The 18,556-nt window shown below is 40.9% G+C and overlaps 2 protein-coding genes across 4 annotated transcripts in view; one reads left to right on the top strand and one right to left on the bottom strand.

Moving 5' to 3' along the window:
• Window positions 1–552: 552 nt before the first annotated feature.
• Window positions 553–5,480, bottom strand: LOC138601146 (putative fibroblast growth factor 1). Of its 2 annotated transcripts, XM_069672737.1 has the most exons (4): window positions 5,362–5,480; window positions 3,826–4,042; window positions 3,185–3,288; window positions 553–2,746 (listed from the first exon to the last, which is right to left on the bottom strand). In XM_069672737.1, exons 1-4 carry the CDS (start codon window positions 5,401–5,403, stop codon window positions 2,561–2,563), a joined length of 549 nt encoding a protein of 182 aa, XP_069528838.1. In that variant the 5' UTR covers window positions 5,404–5,480; the 3' UTR covers window positions 553–2,560. The 2 variants fall into 2 exon arrangements, with proteins under 2 accessions (XP_069528838.1, XP_069528831.1); XM_069672730.1 differs by lacking the exon at window positions 5,362–5,480 and having other exon boundaries at window positions 3,826–4,169.
• Window positions 5,481–11,041: 5,561 nt separating this feature from the next.
• The window catches only part of LOC138595647 (rho GTPase-activating protein 26-like), a 100,305-nt gene continuing 92,790 nt past the window's right edge, over window positions 11,042–18,556 (top strand). For both annotated transcript variants that reach the window (XM_069666995.1, XM_069666986.1), the window contains exon 1: window positions 11,042–11,714. In XM_069666995.1, coding sequence (XP_069523096.1) covers window positions 11,561–11,714 — 154 coding nt within the window. In that variant the 5' untranslated portion in view covers window positions 11,042–11,560. The remainder of the gene's footprint in view (window positions 11,715–18,556) is intronic.

Below are 18,556 nucleotides of genomic sequence, written 5' to 3'. Positions count from 1 at the left end.
CTCTTTAATAGCTGAACAATTTAAACAAAACTACAGGAAGTAGGAAGTTCTGTCATATTCTTTATGTAAAGTTCTTTTATATTAATCACAATTTTATTAAGATTATACCTAATTTAGTACATGTTTTTAAACACTTTTAAAATCTTGATTTATTTCACTGAGGTTTGGTGAGACTTTAACATGTAACAATAATAAACTCAGACTCGATGCCTGCGCTTTTGAAGTCCTCAGCTCCATCCTGAGTAAAACACCACTGTACATAAAGCGATGCTGCCATCTTGTGGTTAAACACGTTATTTCTAATTCTGGTGTGGTAAGGAGCAACGTGTGTTCGGTAAAAACCTGTGGGACTGTCATTGATTAATTTAAAAAAACAAACAAACACACATTTTCATTCAACCCCACAAACACACTTACAGCAAGCTGAACAGGTATGATGCACCCTTGAAATAACAAACACAGATTTGGTTATAAACTTTTATTCACGTGTAGTTTAGGAAAAAGTCTATACAGTTTATTTATATGGATACAAATTACATTCTTCCTTTATACATTTAAATATACTTAATAAAATATATATTTATGACTGTGAAAAATGATCGTATTACCTTTTCACTCCTTACTGTGTATATATAAATTACTATTTCTCTAATACAATGTTCAGTAAAATCAACTTTATTTGCAATAAAACTCTATAAATAAATATTCACAATAGTAATTAGACCTGCTGTAATGTTGCAGTAACACATGTTTAAACAAAGACAGTTTATAGAAAAATCTGCTGTGGTCTCTGTGGTCCAGGACAGAACAATGGTCCACACTTGGTCTCTGCCTCCTTATAACAAAAATCAAACCAACCACATGAGAGCATTTAGTGTCACTAAGATGTTACATCTCTCCCGTGTCCTCCTTTTCTTTAATATACAATTCACTTGTAAATGAAACACAATGGCTTCTGCTTTAGCTGACACACTGAAAATATATATTAATACAATATATTTAAACAATCACGTGTCAATCAGGGCTAAACCCATCATATATAAAAACACAGTTTGAGAATAGATTATAGACCTAAAATTCAAATTTAGAGGACCAGTGTGTTGGATTAAGTGGCGTCTACGCCGAGAATCGACTGTGGCTGAAAAAATTGTGAGAAAAGCAACCGCCCTTTCTAGAGCCAGTGTTAAGGCCTTTACACGCAAGTACGCAAGTACAAGTCTGTATCTTTCGTCCGAAATTGTAACAGGTTTGACTTTCTGCGTTTTTTCCACATCCGCCCAAAAACCTTTAGAGAGTTGTTTGACCATTCAGGGCCACCATACATGCAAACGTTATCATCAAAATGACATCTGATAAGCTCAATCGTTTTGTGTCCCAGCACAAAGCACTTTATGACAGATGATCGCAAAACAAAGAATGTGCTAAAGATTAGGCAGCAGATGAGTGATTGAGCTCTAGGCTGCTAAACGATAGCAACCAATTTGCCTATTTAGTGTTATTATTGTTATTTTGTGTCAGTTGAATCGATGCACCTATGGGACACATATGTCCGCAACAACAGAGAGGGACAGGGACAAATCATTCACCCTGCTTAATGAATCCTTTTTGTCTCGTATTGCGAATAATCAGACAGAAAATAAAAAAGCATAGGACTCAGTTTGCAAGTTTTCTGTACGTAACAGATAAAAGAAACACATATGAAATATACACTTGGTGTGCAAAGGCCTTTAAGTTTGTCTGTTTTGGGCTACTGTAGTAACATGGCTGCGCAACATGGCATGCTTTGAGGAAGAGGACCTGCTCCCTCGTTGGATATAAAAGCTTATTTTAAGACAACAAAAACACAAAGATTCTTATTTGTAGGGGTAAATTTGCCAATGAAAACACACTATTTCAAACAGTGGTAATATAGAAACTATAATCCATGTGTGAATCATTTTTGATGTTTTAAATATTTGTGTTTTATCCCCAGCAGAAAGATGACTGACTGTTAATGCTCATAGTAATCAAGCAGGCTTAAAAAGTATGTCATTCAGAATACAGCAAATATTCACCCCACTGCAGTTCTGCTAAGTAAGGCACTAATTATCTCATTAAACGCTCGGCTCTGTGGACTTTGCTGTCTTGAGTTTGGATCCAACACCAGATGCTTCTTTAATGTTTACTGCCTTGTTGGTCTCTCCGTGCCAGACGTGATCAACTGTTAAACTATTGCTGTGTAAAAGCAGCCTGTCTTCCAGCAGCGGTATTTCATACCAGGGTTCAAAGTGAACTCTCATTTATCACAACTGGCGAGCACTGATACAGCACACACTCTCTGCCTGCAGTGAGAAGGAGTATTAGCTCGTAGTAGCTCACAAAAAGAGGAATAAACAAGAGAATCAACATTACAACAGAGCTTGAACTAACTGTAAAAACATCATTATGTGTGTCTCTAAGGCTTCACATGTCTTTTGCACTCATTTTACGTGACCTTTGGATGTGACCCCCTGCCTGGCACTTCTAACGTGCACGTAAAGTCTTCAGTGAGTGCGTCCCTGGTTCCTGCTCACGTCTCTCTTTACGCGCTGCCCGCAGGCCGAGGCAGGAAGAAGACGGCCTTCTGACCCTGGTGGGTGTCGGGCCCTGCTTTGGGCTGCCCGTTCCGCTTCAGCGCGACGTACCAGTTGTACTTCTGAGAGCGATACGTGTTGTAGTGGTTTTCTTCGTACTTCTCCAGGAAGTAACACTCATCGTTCAGCGCTTGCTGTGACAAGAAGTAAATGGGGGAGGAAGGAGAAGAAAAGTTTGTTGCATTACAAATGTGGATGTATTTTTCACACAAAGCAGCAGAACAGTTTGGACGAAAGTATTAGATGTAAGTGTCAATATGACAAATCTGTTATTGATTAACGGTTATGTTAGTCATATTTTGTTGAATACCTCAGTGACAAATTATTACTCACAGTGATTTATACAAAGTTTTAATGCTGTGATTTTCCAGTGTTGCAGATGTTGTAATAACCAGGCGATTACAAAACTGATGGCATTAGTGAGCTTAATCTCACACGGATACGTGACAAAGAATAAATGGAGACAAAGAGAAACCGGTTCTAACTAATTAATCTTTTTTAATCCTAAATAAGACTCACTTCCTGTCAGTTATTTTGTTGCAAACCTACAAAAAAAAAAAGGACAAACTCACTGATCCGTAGAGGCGTCCATTTTTGTTCATAGCCAGGTACCTTCCTGTCGCCTCCCCCTTGATGACCACCACTCCCACACTCACAGCCTTCAGCCTCAGGACGTCTGCAACACACATGTATGACATGTCTGTTATCTTTCCAAGGACAAAGCGGAAGATAAACCTAATTTAACACAGTGTAACTATTATTTTCTCCTGAAATAAATACTTTAATAGATCATAAATAAACACAGCACATTTGGAGAAACATAGGCCCTGATGTCTGAAGGCATGCGGGGGTTAAGGACCGAAGATTACAGACCCAAATCAATGAGCAGCTTTACCAGAAGTGCTGTGATTACAGTAAATGCGTCACTCACCCACCACACTAATATTTTCCACTCCAGGTGTTAGTTTCATAAGGTAAATGAGTCTTCATTTTACCTCTTGTGTTTTGTTTAATTTTATTTTAACAGCCATAAAGACCTTAAATCATCTGCATGGTTAAAACTTTCAATTCAAGCATTCAAAGCTTTATTTTATTCTCTTCTATGATGTTACAGACTAAAAAAAATCACCTACATATATTTCAGTTTGCTCCTGATTCTGAGATACAAGAACAAATCACACATTACAAAGGAAGATAAATATAGCTTACTCACCATAGGTGTCATTTTCCTGCCTGCCCCCGCTCACATTCCCATCAGGTAAAATCCTCAGGTGGTATCCTCCGTTCTTGCTGTACAGCCGGGTCAGGGTCCGGCTCTCCTGCCTGGACACATCCAGAGCTGCAGATCCGAACGGCAGCAGTGTAACGTCTCCCTCAGACATCCTGCACAGAGTTAAAGGCTGCGGTGAAGCCGCGTTATGTCCCTGCATCTGCAACGATAAAGCAGACCCAGCACTATCACTGTTTTTGTCACCTGGACTGTGTCTGAGACACGAGAGAAAACAGGAAGCAGACGTCATGATAAGACTTCGGGAAATGCCTTCCTCCCCTAATCTCTGTCTCCCTCTCTCTGTCCCTCTGTTTCTCTCCGTCAACCTTTTAAGGCACTACTTTTTTTTCCCCCTGATGTGATGGAATCAGATCTGGACCGAGGCCAGACCACATGACCCAACTTGTTTTTCTTTCCTTACATCAGTTAGATTCTTTCTTTGTGAAAATGATTTCCAGATGGCAGTGATGTAACTTTACCTGAAAGCAGTGCAAGGCCAGACAACATGATACACACCAGAGGACAGTAGAGGTTTGACTCCCTGCTGGAAATGTTGCAAGTGCGAGCATTGGTCTAACAAGTGCATGCAACAGTTTATTAGTTATTTTCCTCAGTGTCCTTAACAATGTACTGTCGAGCCTCTTGATCAAACAAATAAGCATCCAAACACTTCCAGAATCCATCCAGCTCTGCGTGGTCCAATGGAAGAGAAGCAGGGAAGCAGCCAGCAGTGTGACTGTGCAACTCTGGTCTTTGTTGTCATTTGTAGCAAGAGTGTAACTGCAACGGAGCTAAACGAGGATAAAGCCCACATCTGGAATATCTTGGAAAGGCATCTCAAACAGATTGAGGAAGAGGGGGAGAAAGACAGAGCAGTGCAAAGCCACCACAGGAATGTAAGGCCTTCCCACTCACACACGTCTTTTACTAAGAACACAGAGCGAACAGGAATAATGTGTTACGGGATCTGAGGGGTTATTTTCGGTCCACAGGGACCTTCGGACGGAGCTGGGAATGACGTCAAAAGTCTGATCGTTGACAGAGTGAGAGTGCAGGTGTAGAGCATGGGAGGAAAGATCAACCTGTGTGTGTGTGTGTGTGTTTGTTTGGATTAGGGGGGAGACAGTTGAAGGTTGAAGAGGATCATGTCTGGGCAAAGGCAGGCTCAAATTCAGCTGGGAATAAAATGTTTTTCACGTTTTATTAAAAGTTTTGCCTGGGAAAAAAAGGACGATGGATGCTGAACAGAGGCATAACATGATCAATTTCACACACACACACACACACACACACACACACACATGCACATGCACACAAACCAGATGAACTCATGAAATCGTAGAAAAAAACTGGATCAGTATTAACTTGACTTCCTGTCATCAAACATCTGTTATTACTGACTCAGCAGAGGCGATACAAGCCAACTATAATCCCAGACAAACAGCTCAACTGATGTAATCCAGTGAAACAGTCACCTACCTGTGAGAAAGTCACGGGACCGTGCCCCTGATGTGCCAGCATGTCCTCCTCTTTTCCTCTTTTTTACTTCGTTCTGAGTGAAACTGTCTCTCTTTAGTGTCTTCCTGGTTTCTCTAACAGAGAAGTGGTCGGACTTTAGAGGCTTTAGAGGTTGGTATGCTGGTATTTGTAGCCTCCACAACGGCCCCCCCTTCCCGTCACCTCACCACCCTTCTAATAACGTCAGAGGACTCATTTTAACAGGACAACGTCAGGACTAAAATTACCACACGAGAAAAGAGAAGACAGAGCTGTGTAAGCGTCCAGGCCGTGGGATCAGGACTGCCTGTCTGAGCCAGTGCTGATGCATTCTTACAGGAGTCCTCCTGGAGACTCTGACGAGCAACATTATGTAAACATTTCTTAGCCACACAAAAAGACTTTATTAATATAGAACTTTTCATAGAAGCTGATGCAACAGAAAGTGTGTCAGAACAATTGTTCAAAGACTATAGACGATAAAGTCACATTCCAGTACATTTGACAAAAAATAGTCCCTCATATACTTAATGTCCTCAATACACAAATACAGGTACAGTCATAAGAAGTATGAGGTCAGAGAAGACAGTGTTTCTTTACAGAAGAAATTCATCATTAATGAAAGGAAGGCAGAGTCAGTTATCTATTTTTAAAAAGGAAGTGGTCATCAGTAAGGAGTCACTCGGCCTCTCAGTTGCAGTTTTGTAATTTGAACCGGAACAGGAGTGAGCAAAAAGGCCGTGCTGACACATTTCCTGGATGTTTTCTGTCTGTAAACAAAGATATTGGAGTTGATTTTGAGCTGCACATCCAAAAAAAGCGCCCACAGATAGATTGCAGGAAAGATGGAAGAAAAAAGAGACCTCCATCATCTATACCGCTCATCCTGTTCAGGGTCGTGGGTGGGCTGGAGTCGATCCCAGCTGTCATTGGGCGAGAGGCGGGGTTCACCCTGGACTGACTGCCAGTCAATCACAGGGCTGACACACAACCTTTCACGCTCACATTCACACCTTTAAAAGTCACCATTAACCTAACCAAGCATGTCTTTAGACTGTGGGAGGATACCAGAGTACCTGGAGGGAACCCACGCATGCAAACTCCACACAGAAAGGCCCCCTGTGTCTGATTTGAACCAGGAACCTTCTAGCTGTGAGGTGAAAGCGCTTCACCACAATGCTGCACATAAAATATGGTAGTTCTGTCATCTACATCGGTGGTTCTCAAATGGTGGGTCGGGACCCAAAAGTGGGTCGTGGAGCTGTTTTCAGTGGGTCGCGGATGTGTGATTGGAAAAAAAACTGTTTTTAAAAGCGCTTTTATTTTGAAGGGCATAGTTTTCATTTGACGTGCGTGCAGTAGTTTAGTCACACTCCATGTATTCACTGATTGAGTAATCCCAGTTTACACTACTGAAACTTGATGAGCCTGACTGTGGTTGCATTTGTTGCAGTTTTCGGCACATTTAAGGTCCAAACTGCAACATTTTTCATTAAATAAATTTGAGTGGTTAAAAAATTCTGAAATTCCGGTCGTGATTTGTCGTTAAGGGGTGGTAGTGGGTCCGGAGGCAAGACCAGTTGAGAACCACGGATCTGCATCATGAGCTGCACTATATTTCAGTGTGCCCTGAAAGATGTTGACATTTCTTGTCACGGTGAAAATAGCTTCAGATCTATTTCTCCGCCCTCTCACTGTCTGTCTCACACTTCCATGATAATAAACAGCAGTGATGTGCAAGGTGGCTGAATTATTCACTGCGCCTTCATCGTCTCTGTCTTCTTCTAATGGAAACTTCCAGCTCTTTCATCCTCTATAATTCATCCCTGACACTACATCTGCATTTCGAAATCACTTCAGCGTTTTCTGAGATGTAAAATCACGCGAAGGAGTCTTTAGAGAATGTGCAGCAAAAAAAGAGACGGACTTCGCAGCCAACAATCCTGACCTACTTTTCTTTCACCTGTTCGGCTCTGAGCTTCTTAGGCCTTTTTAAAAACAGCTGCATTACCTTCATTGGCCAGGAGATGGCAGCGTAGGTCAGTTGAACAAGGGTCAGTTTGAGTGACAGTTGTGCATTCACAACAGAAACCCGGATCACAAACTATAAAAAAGTGATGAGTGTAAAATCACGAGGACACTTAAGTTGGCAGAAGCTTTATTTGTACAATATGTGAAAAGGATCTGTTGTTCTTTTTTCCCACTATTGTCGGGGAGCTGTGAGACACCCCCTCACTTGTTAGGTGACAAACATTTAGAATATACATACACAAATTCTAGTTTGTTGAGTCTGTTGATAGTTACACCTATATTATAACTGCTATTTTACAATTTAGACCTACTTTCACGGAATAAAACCAGATAACAACAGAGTCTACTGCTAACCGTTGACAGTATGAGTGACTGCCTGAAGAAGGGTCGTATACGCACATCACGTAGATGCAGGGCAATCAAACAACTGCAGCAAGAAAAAGAAGACGAGCCCGCACACTTGCTCAATGCCACAAAAAGTTTAGACTATCACCTGAAGAAGAACATTGTGTCAAAATGTTGTGATAAACTTTTTGTGGCATTGTGCAAGTGCACGAGTGGCTCCTTGCACATGCTCAGTGATCACTTGCTATTGAAATATTGATTTTAGGGGATGAATGAACCAAAAGTATCTTGTGGTTGTAGAATAGTTGCATTATAAAGGAAGCTCACAGGTGAGGCCTCCAGCTCATTGGGTCATCATGAGATATGAACTGATTACAATTATTTTGTTTTCCCAGTATTTCACACTTCCTCATATATAGTGCAAAACTTATTCTGTATACTATAGTACTTACATATACTGTAAATACTATATTATACTTACCGTAAATGAACTGACTGGAGCATAGGTGAGAACTGAATGCTATGGTGGTTGAGCAGATGTTTGAGCTGGACATTGTGTTGGTGATTGTATTTAAGACACTTTGCTGCCTCCAGCTTTTCAGTTCTTTTAGAAAAATGTTGTGCCCAAGAGCCTTTGACTGACACTTTCACTCATGTCACCTCAGGGCTGCAGGCCAGTGTCCTTTTTTGTGTGGAAAAGTTGCGCCTAAATGTTTGCAACCATGTTGATTTCAGGGATAAAAATGTGTCATTGTCTGCAAATACAATCATATTACAACAACAAAATAACAAACTGACAACATAATTTCCCACAGTAAATGTAAGGATGTCGAACAGTGTGGTAATCTATCTTTAAGCTGACTTAAGTTGAAACTTGAGGAAGGCATTGGACCGGTTGAACGGCTTCAGAACTGTCATTTCTTTCATGTTTTTAAAGAGGAAATGGAAATAAGCATTTTTAGCTGTCGACTCGTTACGTGACTGTTGTCTTGACAGGCAGTGTTTACTCAGAGAGGTCGATGCAAAGGATGAAATTAGAGTAGAACATGGAATACTGATGGCCAAAAGTAGCAATGACACTGATTAAAGCCATCATTTTTAAATACAGTCAGTTTTACTCATGCGAAAGGAACCCTCTCCAAACAGAAGTAGCAGGTCAGCATCATTTAAAGAAAGCAAAATGATACTGAAATCAATGTCCTGACTGTGCCTAACCACTGGCCTACACACCTGATTTATGATGAAGGCCTGGATACAGTTTCTATCTAACATACATCAACTACTGTTTAATAACAGCCAAAGTTACAGCTTGGTTTGACTAATGATGCATGCGACCATCTGTTTCCCCAAGTGTACCTGACAATAAGCTGGTTATTTCTGGTTCTTGAACAAGCCTCCTGCATATTTATACACAAACAGCAGTCTATGACTTCCTGTAAAGGGCCATCTCTACATACACCACACTGTGACGGGTGGAGAAATGAGCAAGCGAGCAGACGCTGTGCTTTGGGAGAGGAAGTAGCATGCTAAATCTGAGCTGTTTTCACACAATTACCACAAACACAAACTGTGCATGTGTCAATGGTACGCCTGTAACGTTAAACAACATTAATGTGTTATCATTTAGATGGTAAAACAGAAGCGGCGATGATGACTACAATATAGTGACAATGTAAGTAAGTGTGAAGCAGATTGAGCAGGCTTGCAAGTTATCTGTGCGACAGTAATAAAAGCTTGATCTGTTATGTGGAGGAACTGGCAACACAAGTCAAATTAGTTTTCTTCTTTACTGAAATATTAAACATATACATACATATACTAATATAACATATTAGGCTAATTTTAGCGGGAAACAAGTCCCCAGAAATTGACAGAACAAATGAAAACGTGTTGCGGTGAATTGTAGTACCAGCAGAGGGCGCCACAGAGTGACGTAGGCTTTAATCCAAGGCAGATTCCCCTCCACAGAAATTCCCCGCTCTGCCTGAAATGACATCAGCGTCTCCTCCCACGAGCCAGGCTCCCTGCCCGCTGCATGCAAAGATTGTCTATTCTTGGGAAGATGTAATGCTCAACACACTACTTCTTAGCTGTGCAGCTATTCAATGGGAATTCCCTTCTTAAAGTGATAGGAATATTGTAGGATTTATGATGAATATATTTAAGGTCTCTATATCACTTTGACTGACAACTGTCTAGCTTACTTGCTTGCTCCACCTAGCTCGGCCCTCATAGCTGCACAAAATGTTTGGCTTGCGTGTTTGTATCTCATATATTTTTTTTTTGTTTTTAAGTAGAAAATCACACGTTATTATCTGCTTTACCTTCCTGGTTCATTTTATGTAGCTATCCTCTAAATTAAATGACTTTTGCCTCAAAATGACCATTAAGTCAAAAAATCTAATTTGTGTCCAGATATTAGCCCTTGAATGCCTTACAAAGTAGTACCTACTGTTATAACGTTTAACTGGTAAATGCTCCTTAATTTCAAACTATTGCGCATGTTCAATGATACATGTATGTACCAGTGGGTGACAGGTGACCACGTGAATGCAAACACTTGGTTAGATTATTAGTACATTTTCCTAAATTTACAAATTGATAAGAATTAGATGAAAGCACATGACTTGTGTACAATTTATTCTGTATTATTGGAAATTGAAAAGATTGCATGCTAACAGGCCAATCTTTACCTCCTTAAAATGTTAGCATTTTCATTGTGTGTATTAGAGCATGCTTGTTGTTATATTTAGCTAGCTTATAGCACTGCACCTAGTATATGTCCCTTGATATAGAATTTTGTTCTATTGTCTCTAATGTGTACTATATAATAATGCTAAAAAAATCACTAAACGTTGGGCAAAGAAGCGACAGCTACAATTCTCATTTGGAAGAACTTTTGGAACAAGTAAGGTCGCCCCATACAGTCTTGAAGTGGAGAAAGTGTTGAGATATTTTACATAAAATACAAGTTCAACTACCTACAAATGCTACAGTACATGTAACAATGTAAAAGTACAGTACTTGCACCTGACTGATGCACCACTTTTGTCCAAATTCTTCCTGGCTAAAGCGTTTCTAAAAACACGATCATAGTGAGATCTCTTCTTCTTTCTTTTCCATCTCTTTTCTGGAGTAACCCACCGCAAACCCGCCCCTGACGGTCAGCTCTCCAGCCCTGCCTTCTCATTGGCCGAGAGAGCCGTCAATCAAGAGATTATCCGTGTCGGGGTAGGTTGATTACAGTGTGCAGCCGCGTTGAGCAGAGCGAGGCTGTGGAGTAAGCAGCAGTGCATTTAAAACCGCCCAGGGAAGACACCGCATTTACGAGGCTAGTTTTGTGTTTTTTCCTGCAGCCTCCCTCTCTTCCTCCCTCCTCATCCTCCTCCTCCTCCTCGCCCCTGGGTGACTCTGTCCGGTCCACAATGAGTCGGTCGAGAGGAATGCAGCACCGGTTTACCTGAGCAAGTGGACACTTGTTTTCTTTCAACACTTATTCTGCTGTGACTTTTTCTTATCTCATTGAATTGGATGCTGTGTCGGACTGCTGCCGTTCAACTTAAGTGTTTACCGTAAATACTGTTGAAGCAGGGTTATGTAGGTGGGCATTTCTCTCGGATACACCTCCGCCCTGTTTACATGTTGTAATTGGATTTTCCATCATTTCCAGCAGCAGAAGCAGCAGCAGCAGTAGTAGCTCAGGGTCTCCTCCTCCCTCCTCCTCCTCCTCTTCTTCTTGTTCCTCCTACCCCTGTTCGGAGTTCTTTGCCGGGTCCCCCAGGTTGTTGTGGTAGGAAAGACGAAGATGGGACTACCTGCTCTGGAGTTCAGTGACTGCTACCTGGACAGCCCGCAGTTCAGGGAAAGGCTCAAGTCGCACGAGCTGGAGCTGGACAAGACCAACAAGTTCATCAAGGAGCTGATTAAAGACGGCAAGGCGCTCATCCAGGCTCTCAAATGTAAGTAAATGCCTTTTCCTTAGGCTACTTATTGAGGGTTAATTGATTGACATTTATACATGAGCAGTTCTGGTGCACGTGCTTTGGCAGAGGGAGCTTTGACAAACTTGAGATACATCCAAGTATGTGTTTAAGACAGATTTGAATTTCTCTGGACGTTTTATCTCACCCACATTGGACTCGTGAAAGAGATTGCTCTGTGTGTGTGTGTGTGTGTGTGTGTGTGTGTGTGTGTGTGTGTGTGTTACAGATAAGGCACATAAGAAGCAAGGCGGGTGATTTTGAGAGAGCAGTGAGCAGTGCATAGTGTCCTCTGAGGCTGTCAGCACATTGGTTCCCATCAGCTTACATTACAGGGCATTAAGAGGAGGAGAGGGAGTGTGAACTGTGTGTTGTACTTACACTGATGAGTGCTGGTATTTGTATGATGTTACATAATGTTGATGAGGGGTTCATATCCTTCCTTAAAAAAGCTGACAAGGGGGAGTAACTTGACAATATTTAATGAGCTTAGTCAGGAAGTGAGGCATTACAGGTCTGTTTCTTGTAGTTCTTTGATGATGTGAGTTAAAACCTGGACAGGAGTGTGCTAGTGGTATACAGAAACCTTGTGAGTGGTACAGAAAATGGTTATATCTCCTTATAACAAGTCTAGATATGTTGTTATGGTGTTTTCCTTAACCTTACCTTATGTTAAGCTAGTTTTGGAGTCAGAAAAGGCCTTGGTTTTGTAAAGGTTAGGTGCTTTTCAACAGCAGGAACTTTCCCCAGGAACTAGGAACCTTTTGAGGACCTCTGTGCGTTTTCGATAGCATGAACCAGGTTCTAAATTTAGTTTCAGGGTAATTGATTCACCCCCTGAAAAGGGAAGGTAGTACTTTCGAAAGGTCCAGGAACTTTCAGGGCGGGGCCTGCAGTGCTGATCATTTCTGATTGGTCGGGTATTCGCTGCATTTTTTTTTCACCCGTCATATTTAAAAGACAGCAGCTGCAAGCTCACTGTTGTCATCGTGCTTCGAGATGGAGTCAGAGAAGAATGCAATGCAATAAACACGATCAAAAACGGCACAAGTTGAATCTCCTCCATGCTCACAGGCTACCTGTAGTGTTGCACAAATGATGATACTGGCCTGTTCGGTGCGTTTTATGCCGACATCGTTGTTGTATGGCCTTCATCTTCTTCTTACTGCCACCTACTGGACTGGCGGTGTAGTGCAGTTACTTTGACTGCTTCTCCGTACGTCTTTGCCCTGATTTGCATAATCTTCCCGGGACTTCAGGCCGCTGTGGAAACGCAGACAACAATGAATCAGAATCAGAATCGGTGGGTTTAATGCCAAGTAGGTTTACACAAGGAATTAGTTTTGGTGATTTTGGTGTAGAAAAAACAATGGACCACAGGAACCATTTAGTTCCTTGAAGAGAAGTTCCTGGAACTTTTGGTCGCAAAGCACCATTAAAGAATCTGTCTCTGCCTGCATCTATAACAAAACATGCACGACTGCATTGTGTTGCAGGTCGTTTTAGACAATGTATGTTAACTTCAGAATCCGAATATTGGCTATGTACGTACACTTACAAGGGGTTCAAGTTGGGAATCTTGGATGTTCGTGTACTTTCCCTTACACAATTGCAACAATGTTCAAGGAGAAACAAACAACTCATGCAACCCAGGAAGTAATAAACATGTAATATACACTTCTGTTTACCGCATGCTTACCTTTTGTTCATTCTTTTCAAGGTATTCTAATGAGTTAGTATTTTCTGGAATGTTCCTTTTACGTCACACTACGTGAACTATGACCTAAACCTAATGTTAACCTTCAGATAAACACATTAGGGCCAAATTTAATCAAACTAACTTCACCTCACAGGGTTCACTTCGTAGCTGTTCTATTCTTGTATAAAAGACTCTTTCCTGGCAGATGCTAGAAGAAAAGATTAAACGTGGATATTTATTTAAACTCTTATAAAAGAAGTCTTTAAAGTGCTCAAAATATAAATATTAAGTGCTCAAAACTGAATATTGCATAACAACATCTCCTGAGGATGATAAGACGGTATGATCAAAAACAACTGCCGAGCGGATCGTGTGGTGAGATTGTTTAGTCAAAAGAAATCAGGTTAACATCCAGGAGCATATCGATACATTTGTTATGAGCTTCTGATTAACTTCAAAGATTAAAGGGATTTGCTGCTGACGTTGTACGATTAATTCTTTATATTAGGTGGTGGATTTTACTGTAACATGTTTTTAATATCATCTCACAGTAACAAAATTGTCAGCTGATACTGTACGTTCTATTTGTGTTTTTGTACATAGTGTATTATGAACACTTATCATATCCACATAGGCTGATCCCCGAGTCCCGAGCAGCCCAGCCCTCCTGTTAACCTGAGCTTTCCAGGCCCGTGTTATCATCTGTACCTTTAAACAACAAACCAGCTCAGTCGTCTGTCACCACAAAGCTCTGTCAGCTGACGTGCCGCTATAAAGACAATTCTGCTTTTGTCCACTGGTGAGGTCTAGAAATCAAGCAGCGTGGCCCTGGTTCACTGAGGCTTGTTCTGTGCCATTGTAGCAGCAAAAAACAAAGAGCAAGTCAGCGATTCATAGTTAATCTTTTTATACCTGTACTACACTGTGGCGTCTGTGTTTGCTGGCACACGGTTATAAAAGCTCTTTTATGACAGCACCTTTAAGTCCTCTGTGCAGCTGTTAATCTTTTTTGCTGCATCTTTGCTCGCACTTAGACCCCCTCTGCTCCTCCTGAGGCACTGAGAGGATGTGAGACTGTCCTGAGGAGGCCCCTTAACTTCAGTTACTTACTAATTGCAGTAGGAGGAGGAGGAGAAGCGAAGTCTCCTGACAGCTTTCACATGTGTTTTCTTGTAATGACTACATGCGTGTTACCACAGAGGGAGAGAGTGAAACATTTGCTACACCATGTGTCAGGATACTCACAACTTATGTGCTACTGTGGACTTATTGAAGCCTGTTATGTCCCTGTTTTTTCCAGGTGTTTAGTACAATGTAATGACCTGTGTAGGGTTGGACGATACGATGATACAGCCTGGTTAGACAGTATAAATGTGGCTGTTTGTCAGATGTTTAATTATATATATTTTGATTGGATTTTCTGGCAAAAAAAACAAACATTCCTCTCAGAAATTTCGTCTGTAAATACCCAGAAATGTTACTGTTAATAATATATAAAATTAGGTTCATAAACAGTATGTACACGCAGTTGCTAGCCTTTAACAGAGGCAGCTATAGAGAAGTGAGAAGTGTTATTCAGTCTACCGTCACTGCTATGAATGTGGCGGACTAAAAAACACACCAGTCAGCATTCTGCAATATGGTTGAATAACAACGCTAGCTACATCATCTTAAAAGATCATAGAATTGAACACTAAAATATACACAAAAAATGTAACTATTTTAGTATTAGTTTTAGCTAGGTGTAACTTAAAATAAATAGGCAAGGGACTACATTATGCCCATCTGTAGACTGTACAGCACATGGATTCATTTTGGGTGCAGTGAGAGCCGGCGGGTGGCAGATTTCTGCTGATGTTGGTTTCAGTAAATAATAAATGAGCCAAGTGAAAAGAGCATTGTAGCAAACTGCATATACTCACCGGCCACTTCATTAGGTACACCTGAAAAATCTAATGTAATCCAATACACCAGCTCAGCCATTAACATTTGCTTTTATGTTGCCTGTAATGTCCAGGCTTTTTTCTAAGCTGTCATAGAGGTGTTAATTCAATGATATTTCACCGTATAATTGACCGTCATAACACAATTGAGTTTACACACTTCCGACTCTCAGCAAAACAAAAGTCAACAAAAACTAAACTTATGTCTATTAACCAGATGCCAGCAGTATGTGACCTCAAAACATTAAATTTCTGGGTAATTATTAATAGAATATCTTTTAATAAAAACGCATATTAAAAGTTCTTCTTACATGTATGAAAAAATATGCATTGATAATGATGTGTCTGTGATAGGGAAATGTTTGCCTGTTATCAGCCAATTACAAGGCTGTTATCAAGTGTCATTGAAATAAACAGTATGAAGGTGTAGGGCCCTCCTTTACATCCTGGTTGGCACCTTTCTAAGGTGGAGCAACCCGTATTTACATATCAGGTGTGAACCACATGTTTATTGTTGTAACTATGGCGACGAAGGTCAAGTAACATTCCGCCTCGCACTTTTTTGCAGCTTTGTGAGCATGTTAATAATTAAGCAACATCACACTCGAGGTCCTGATGTTGTACTGAACACCAGCACTGCTGTCATTGGTTCGTAGGCGCGAGGCCGAAGGTTTCACCGACTCAACTAGTTCCACAACTTTACTGAAACTGGACTGTTGACAAGCAGCACAAACCTTCTCCTGCACTGTGGCTTTGTCTGTGTCTACAGGTGACCACAGATCAACTACTTTGTATCATGTACATTTATCTGTAATTCATGTAGACATACATGGTCTGCTGTGATGTTGATTAACAGTATTCAGAACACGTGGCTGAGGCGGAGTGATACACAGAGTGAAAAGTCCCAGTGATGTTGTCACTACTCATGGAATGCCTCTTGGCCAATCAGATGACTCGATCAGAACTAACTCTTGTTTAATCCTACTTTAACTATTTCAATGTTTGACAGTTTCAGTTATAAGCTGACATTTATGTGTTTGCTTTCCAGACACTATTATTATCGTCTTTTCTTCTCTTCCTTTGATCTTTTCATGATCACACGCTTTGTCGTGTCATCGCTCATTAGTGTTGTTTTTCAAGCAGAGAAAGATGCCATCAACACCACTGCAAATTTACAGCGAATGTGTCCCGTGTGTGGATTTCAAACTTGTTTATGTCGCAATTAGACATGTAGACACATTCAGGAAACACAGGCACACTAAAAAACAGTTTCAGTATAGACTTTGAAAACCACAAAGTTTCACTTGAATGACTACTTTTGAGAGACACACACAAACCAAGATGGCAGATGCATATATGCAAAGAGAGTCTAAACGTGTGTGAGCCAGATGTCATTTCAGGGCAGATGCAGCTTGTCATTACGGGGCCTGTTGAAATGTGTGGCTCCCTGCTCCACCTCTAACATGATGCGGCTCGATCAGCCAAACGAGCCCTAATCACCAGCTGAGCGTTTAGCGGTGCGGCGACGGAAACGGGACACTGTGTTTAGACAGTTTATGTGACACCGACACATGACGGAGCCATGTTTTCTCCACTTGGTTTTTCAACATCACGGCTCCTGGCTCACTGTCTCTGTTGGACACTGACTTTGGGTTTGACGCCGCTGTTCTTTTTTTATTTACAACATATCATCATCTTCACTATGTAACGCTGCAGAAATGTCATAAAGCAGATCTGCTGCGGTCGCTCAAATAGCTCATAGCTTTTCAGGGATTAAATGCATTATTGTGACTTGGAAACTTCACTCACAAGAATGCATAAATGGGTTATACTACAAGAGATACTTTGCTGTTTACCATTACAAGCAAATGTTCTATTTATTACTATGTTTAAATGGTCCAAAATTGTGTTTTACCTGCTTTTTGATCCTTCCAAATGCTACATTTTGAGTAAAAAGCAGAATTTTTTTGTAGTTTTATGCAGCCTTTTGGCTTGTACACCTGTTTTGACTACAGAACTACAATACACAGAACCCCTTAACGCTTCCAAATACCAGTGGCAATCTGCCAGTCAGAAGATCATACACTCAGTAACCAGAACAACCCCAAATGTGCTGTAATAAAACAATACCAGAACATATTACTATACATGTCCAATCCCTATTACTGGCCTGAAGTCCCAGAGCTCAGTTGTCATGAACTAGTTTTTAACAATGAGCTCATTGTCCGCTGCTCTGACAGTGCTGCTTCCTGGATGTAGGAATGTTGTAGTCTGAGAGTCATATTACAATTAAGACATGTAATAATCACATGCGCACACACATGTTTAAGTGGAAGCATGACATATCGTCCTTTCATATAGATAATTTCCCCCAACTATTAAATAGTGCTTGTGGGGCTGAAGAGCGTGAAACTTGATAGAACTCAGCTCAGGGTGCAGCTGGTTACAGTCTCCTGTTACTGCTGGCTGTGTGTGAATGTGTGGTTCTATGCATATTTGTTCATTGAGACTTTGTATATGGACATGATTATATCCCAAACAAGTTTTTATGTGACCAAGTGAACTGTCTGCGCACGGTGTACATGGCCTACAGTGTGCAATCTGAGAGTGTGTGTGTCCTGACCTTCAACAAGCTGATGACATGATGCTAACTGATAGAGGATAGGCATGTCAGGAGGAGAGATAAAGATACACTGAACAGTGAAATAGAGACAAGAGAAGGAAAAGGAAAATTCAGACGGTTAAACAACATGAACCAAGAAAACAGTCTGTGTTTTAAAACACTCTAACTTGGGTACGGTCTTGGCACTAAAACATGATCATTGTACTGAAAAGATGTAGGAAAAAGATGATGGGTAATCGTTTACAATGTCTGGAATTGTTTTAAACTAGATAAGATGTCTACGAAATTACTAAAAGGTCTAACGTTGGAGTTTAAAGTGCTAATCTCGAACGAATTATAAACAGTAATTGTGGGAGCACACCTCCCAGATATCCAGACAGTGTTGCATGTGTGACGTCCACAGTTGGCTCCGGTTCTAACTCTTGATTTTCCTCGCTGACAGTCGCTTTCCTTTATAGACTGTTTGCTTCATCTGAACGTCGACTTTGTTTCTTTTTCTTTGGATTTTCACTTATTGTTGAAGTTGTATCTGTAGTCATCGATCTCTTCTTTGTTT

The sequence above is a fragment of the Semicossyphus pulcher genome, unplaced genomic scaffold (genome assembly GCF_022749685.1).
Source record: "Semicossyphus pulcher isolate SPU_LCO1_2020_fin unplaced genomic scaffold, fSemPul1.0.p SCAF_10, whole genome shotgun sequence".
Lineage (NCBI taxonomy): Eukaryota > Metazoa > Chordata > Actinopteri > Labriformes > Labridae > Semicossyphus > Semicossyphus pulcher.
The sequence above is the reverse complement of the archived record's forward strand: the minus strand, read 5'-3'. Positions and strand labels throughout refer to the sequence as shown.

Excerpts from the sequence above, each read along its gene's own strand:
- LOC138601146 (XM_069672730.1), bottom strand. The coding sequence starts at position 4,132 with ATGACGTCTGCTTCCTGTTTTCTCTCGTGTCTCAGACACAGTCCAGGT. Across the intron at positions 3,289-3,825 it reads GCAGGAAAATGACACCTATG|ACGTCCTGAGGCTGAAGGCT; the intron begins GTGAGTAAGCTA and ends TGTGTGTTGCAG. Across the intron at positions 2,747-3,184 it reads ATGGACGCCTCTACGGATCA|CAAGCGCTGAACGATGAGTG; the intron begins GTGAGTTTGTCC and ends TTCTTGTCACAG.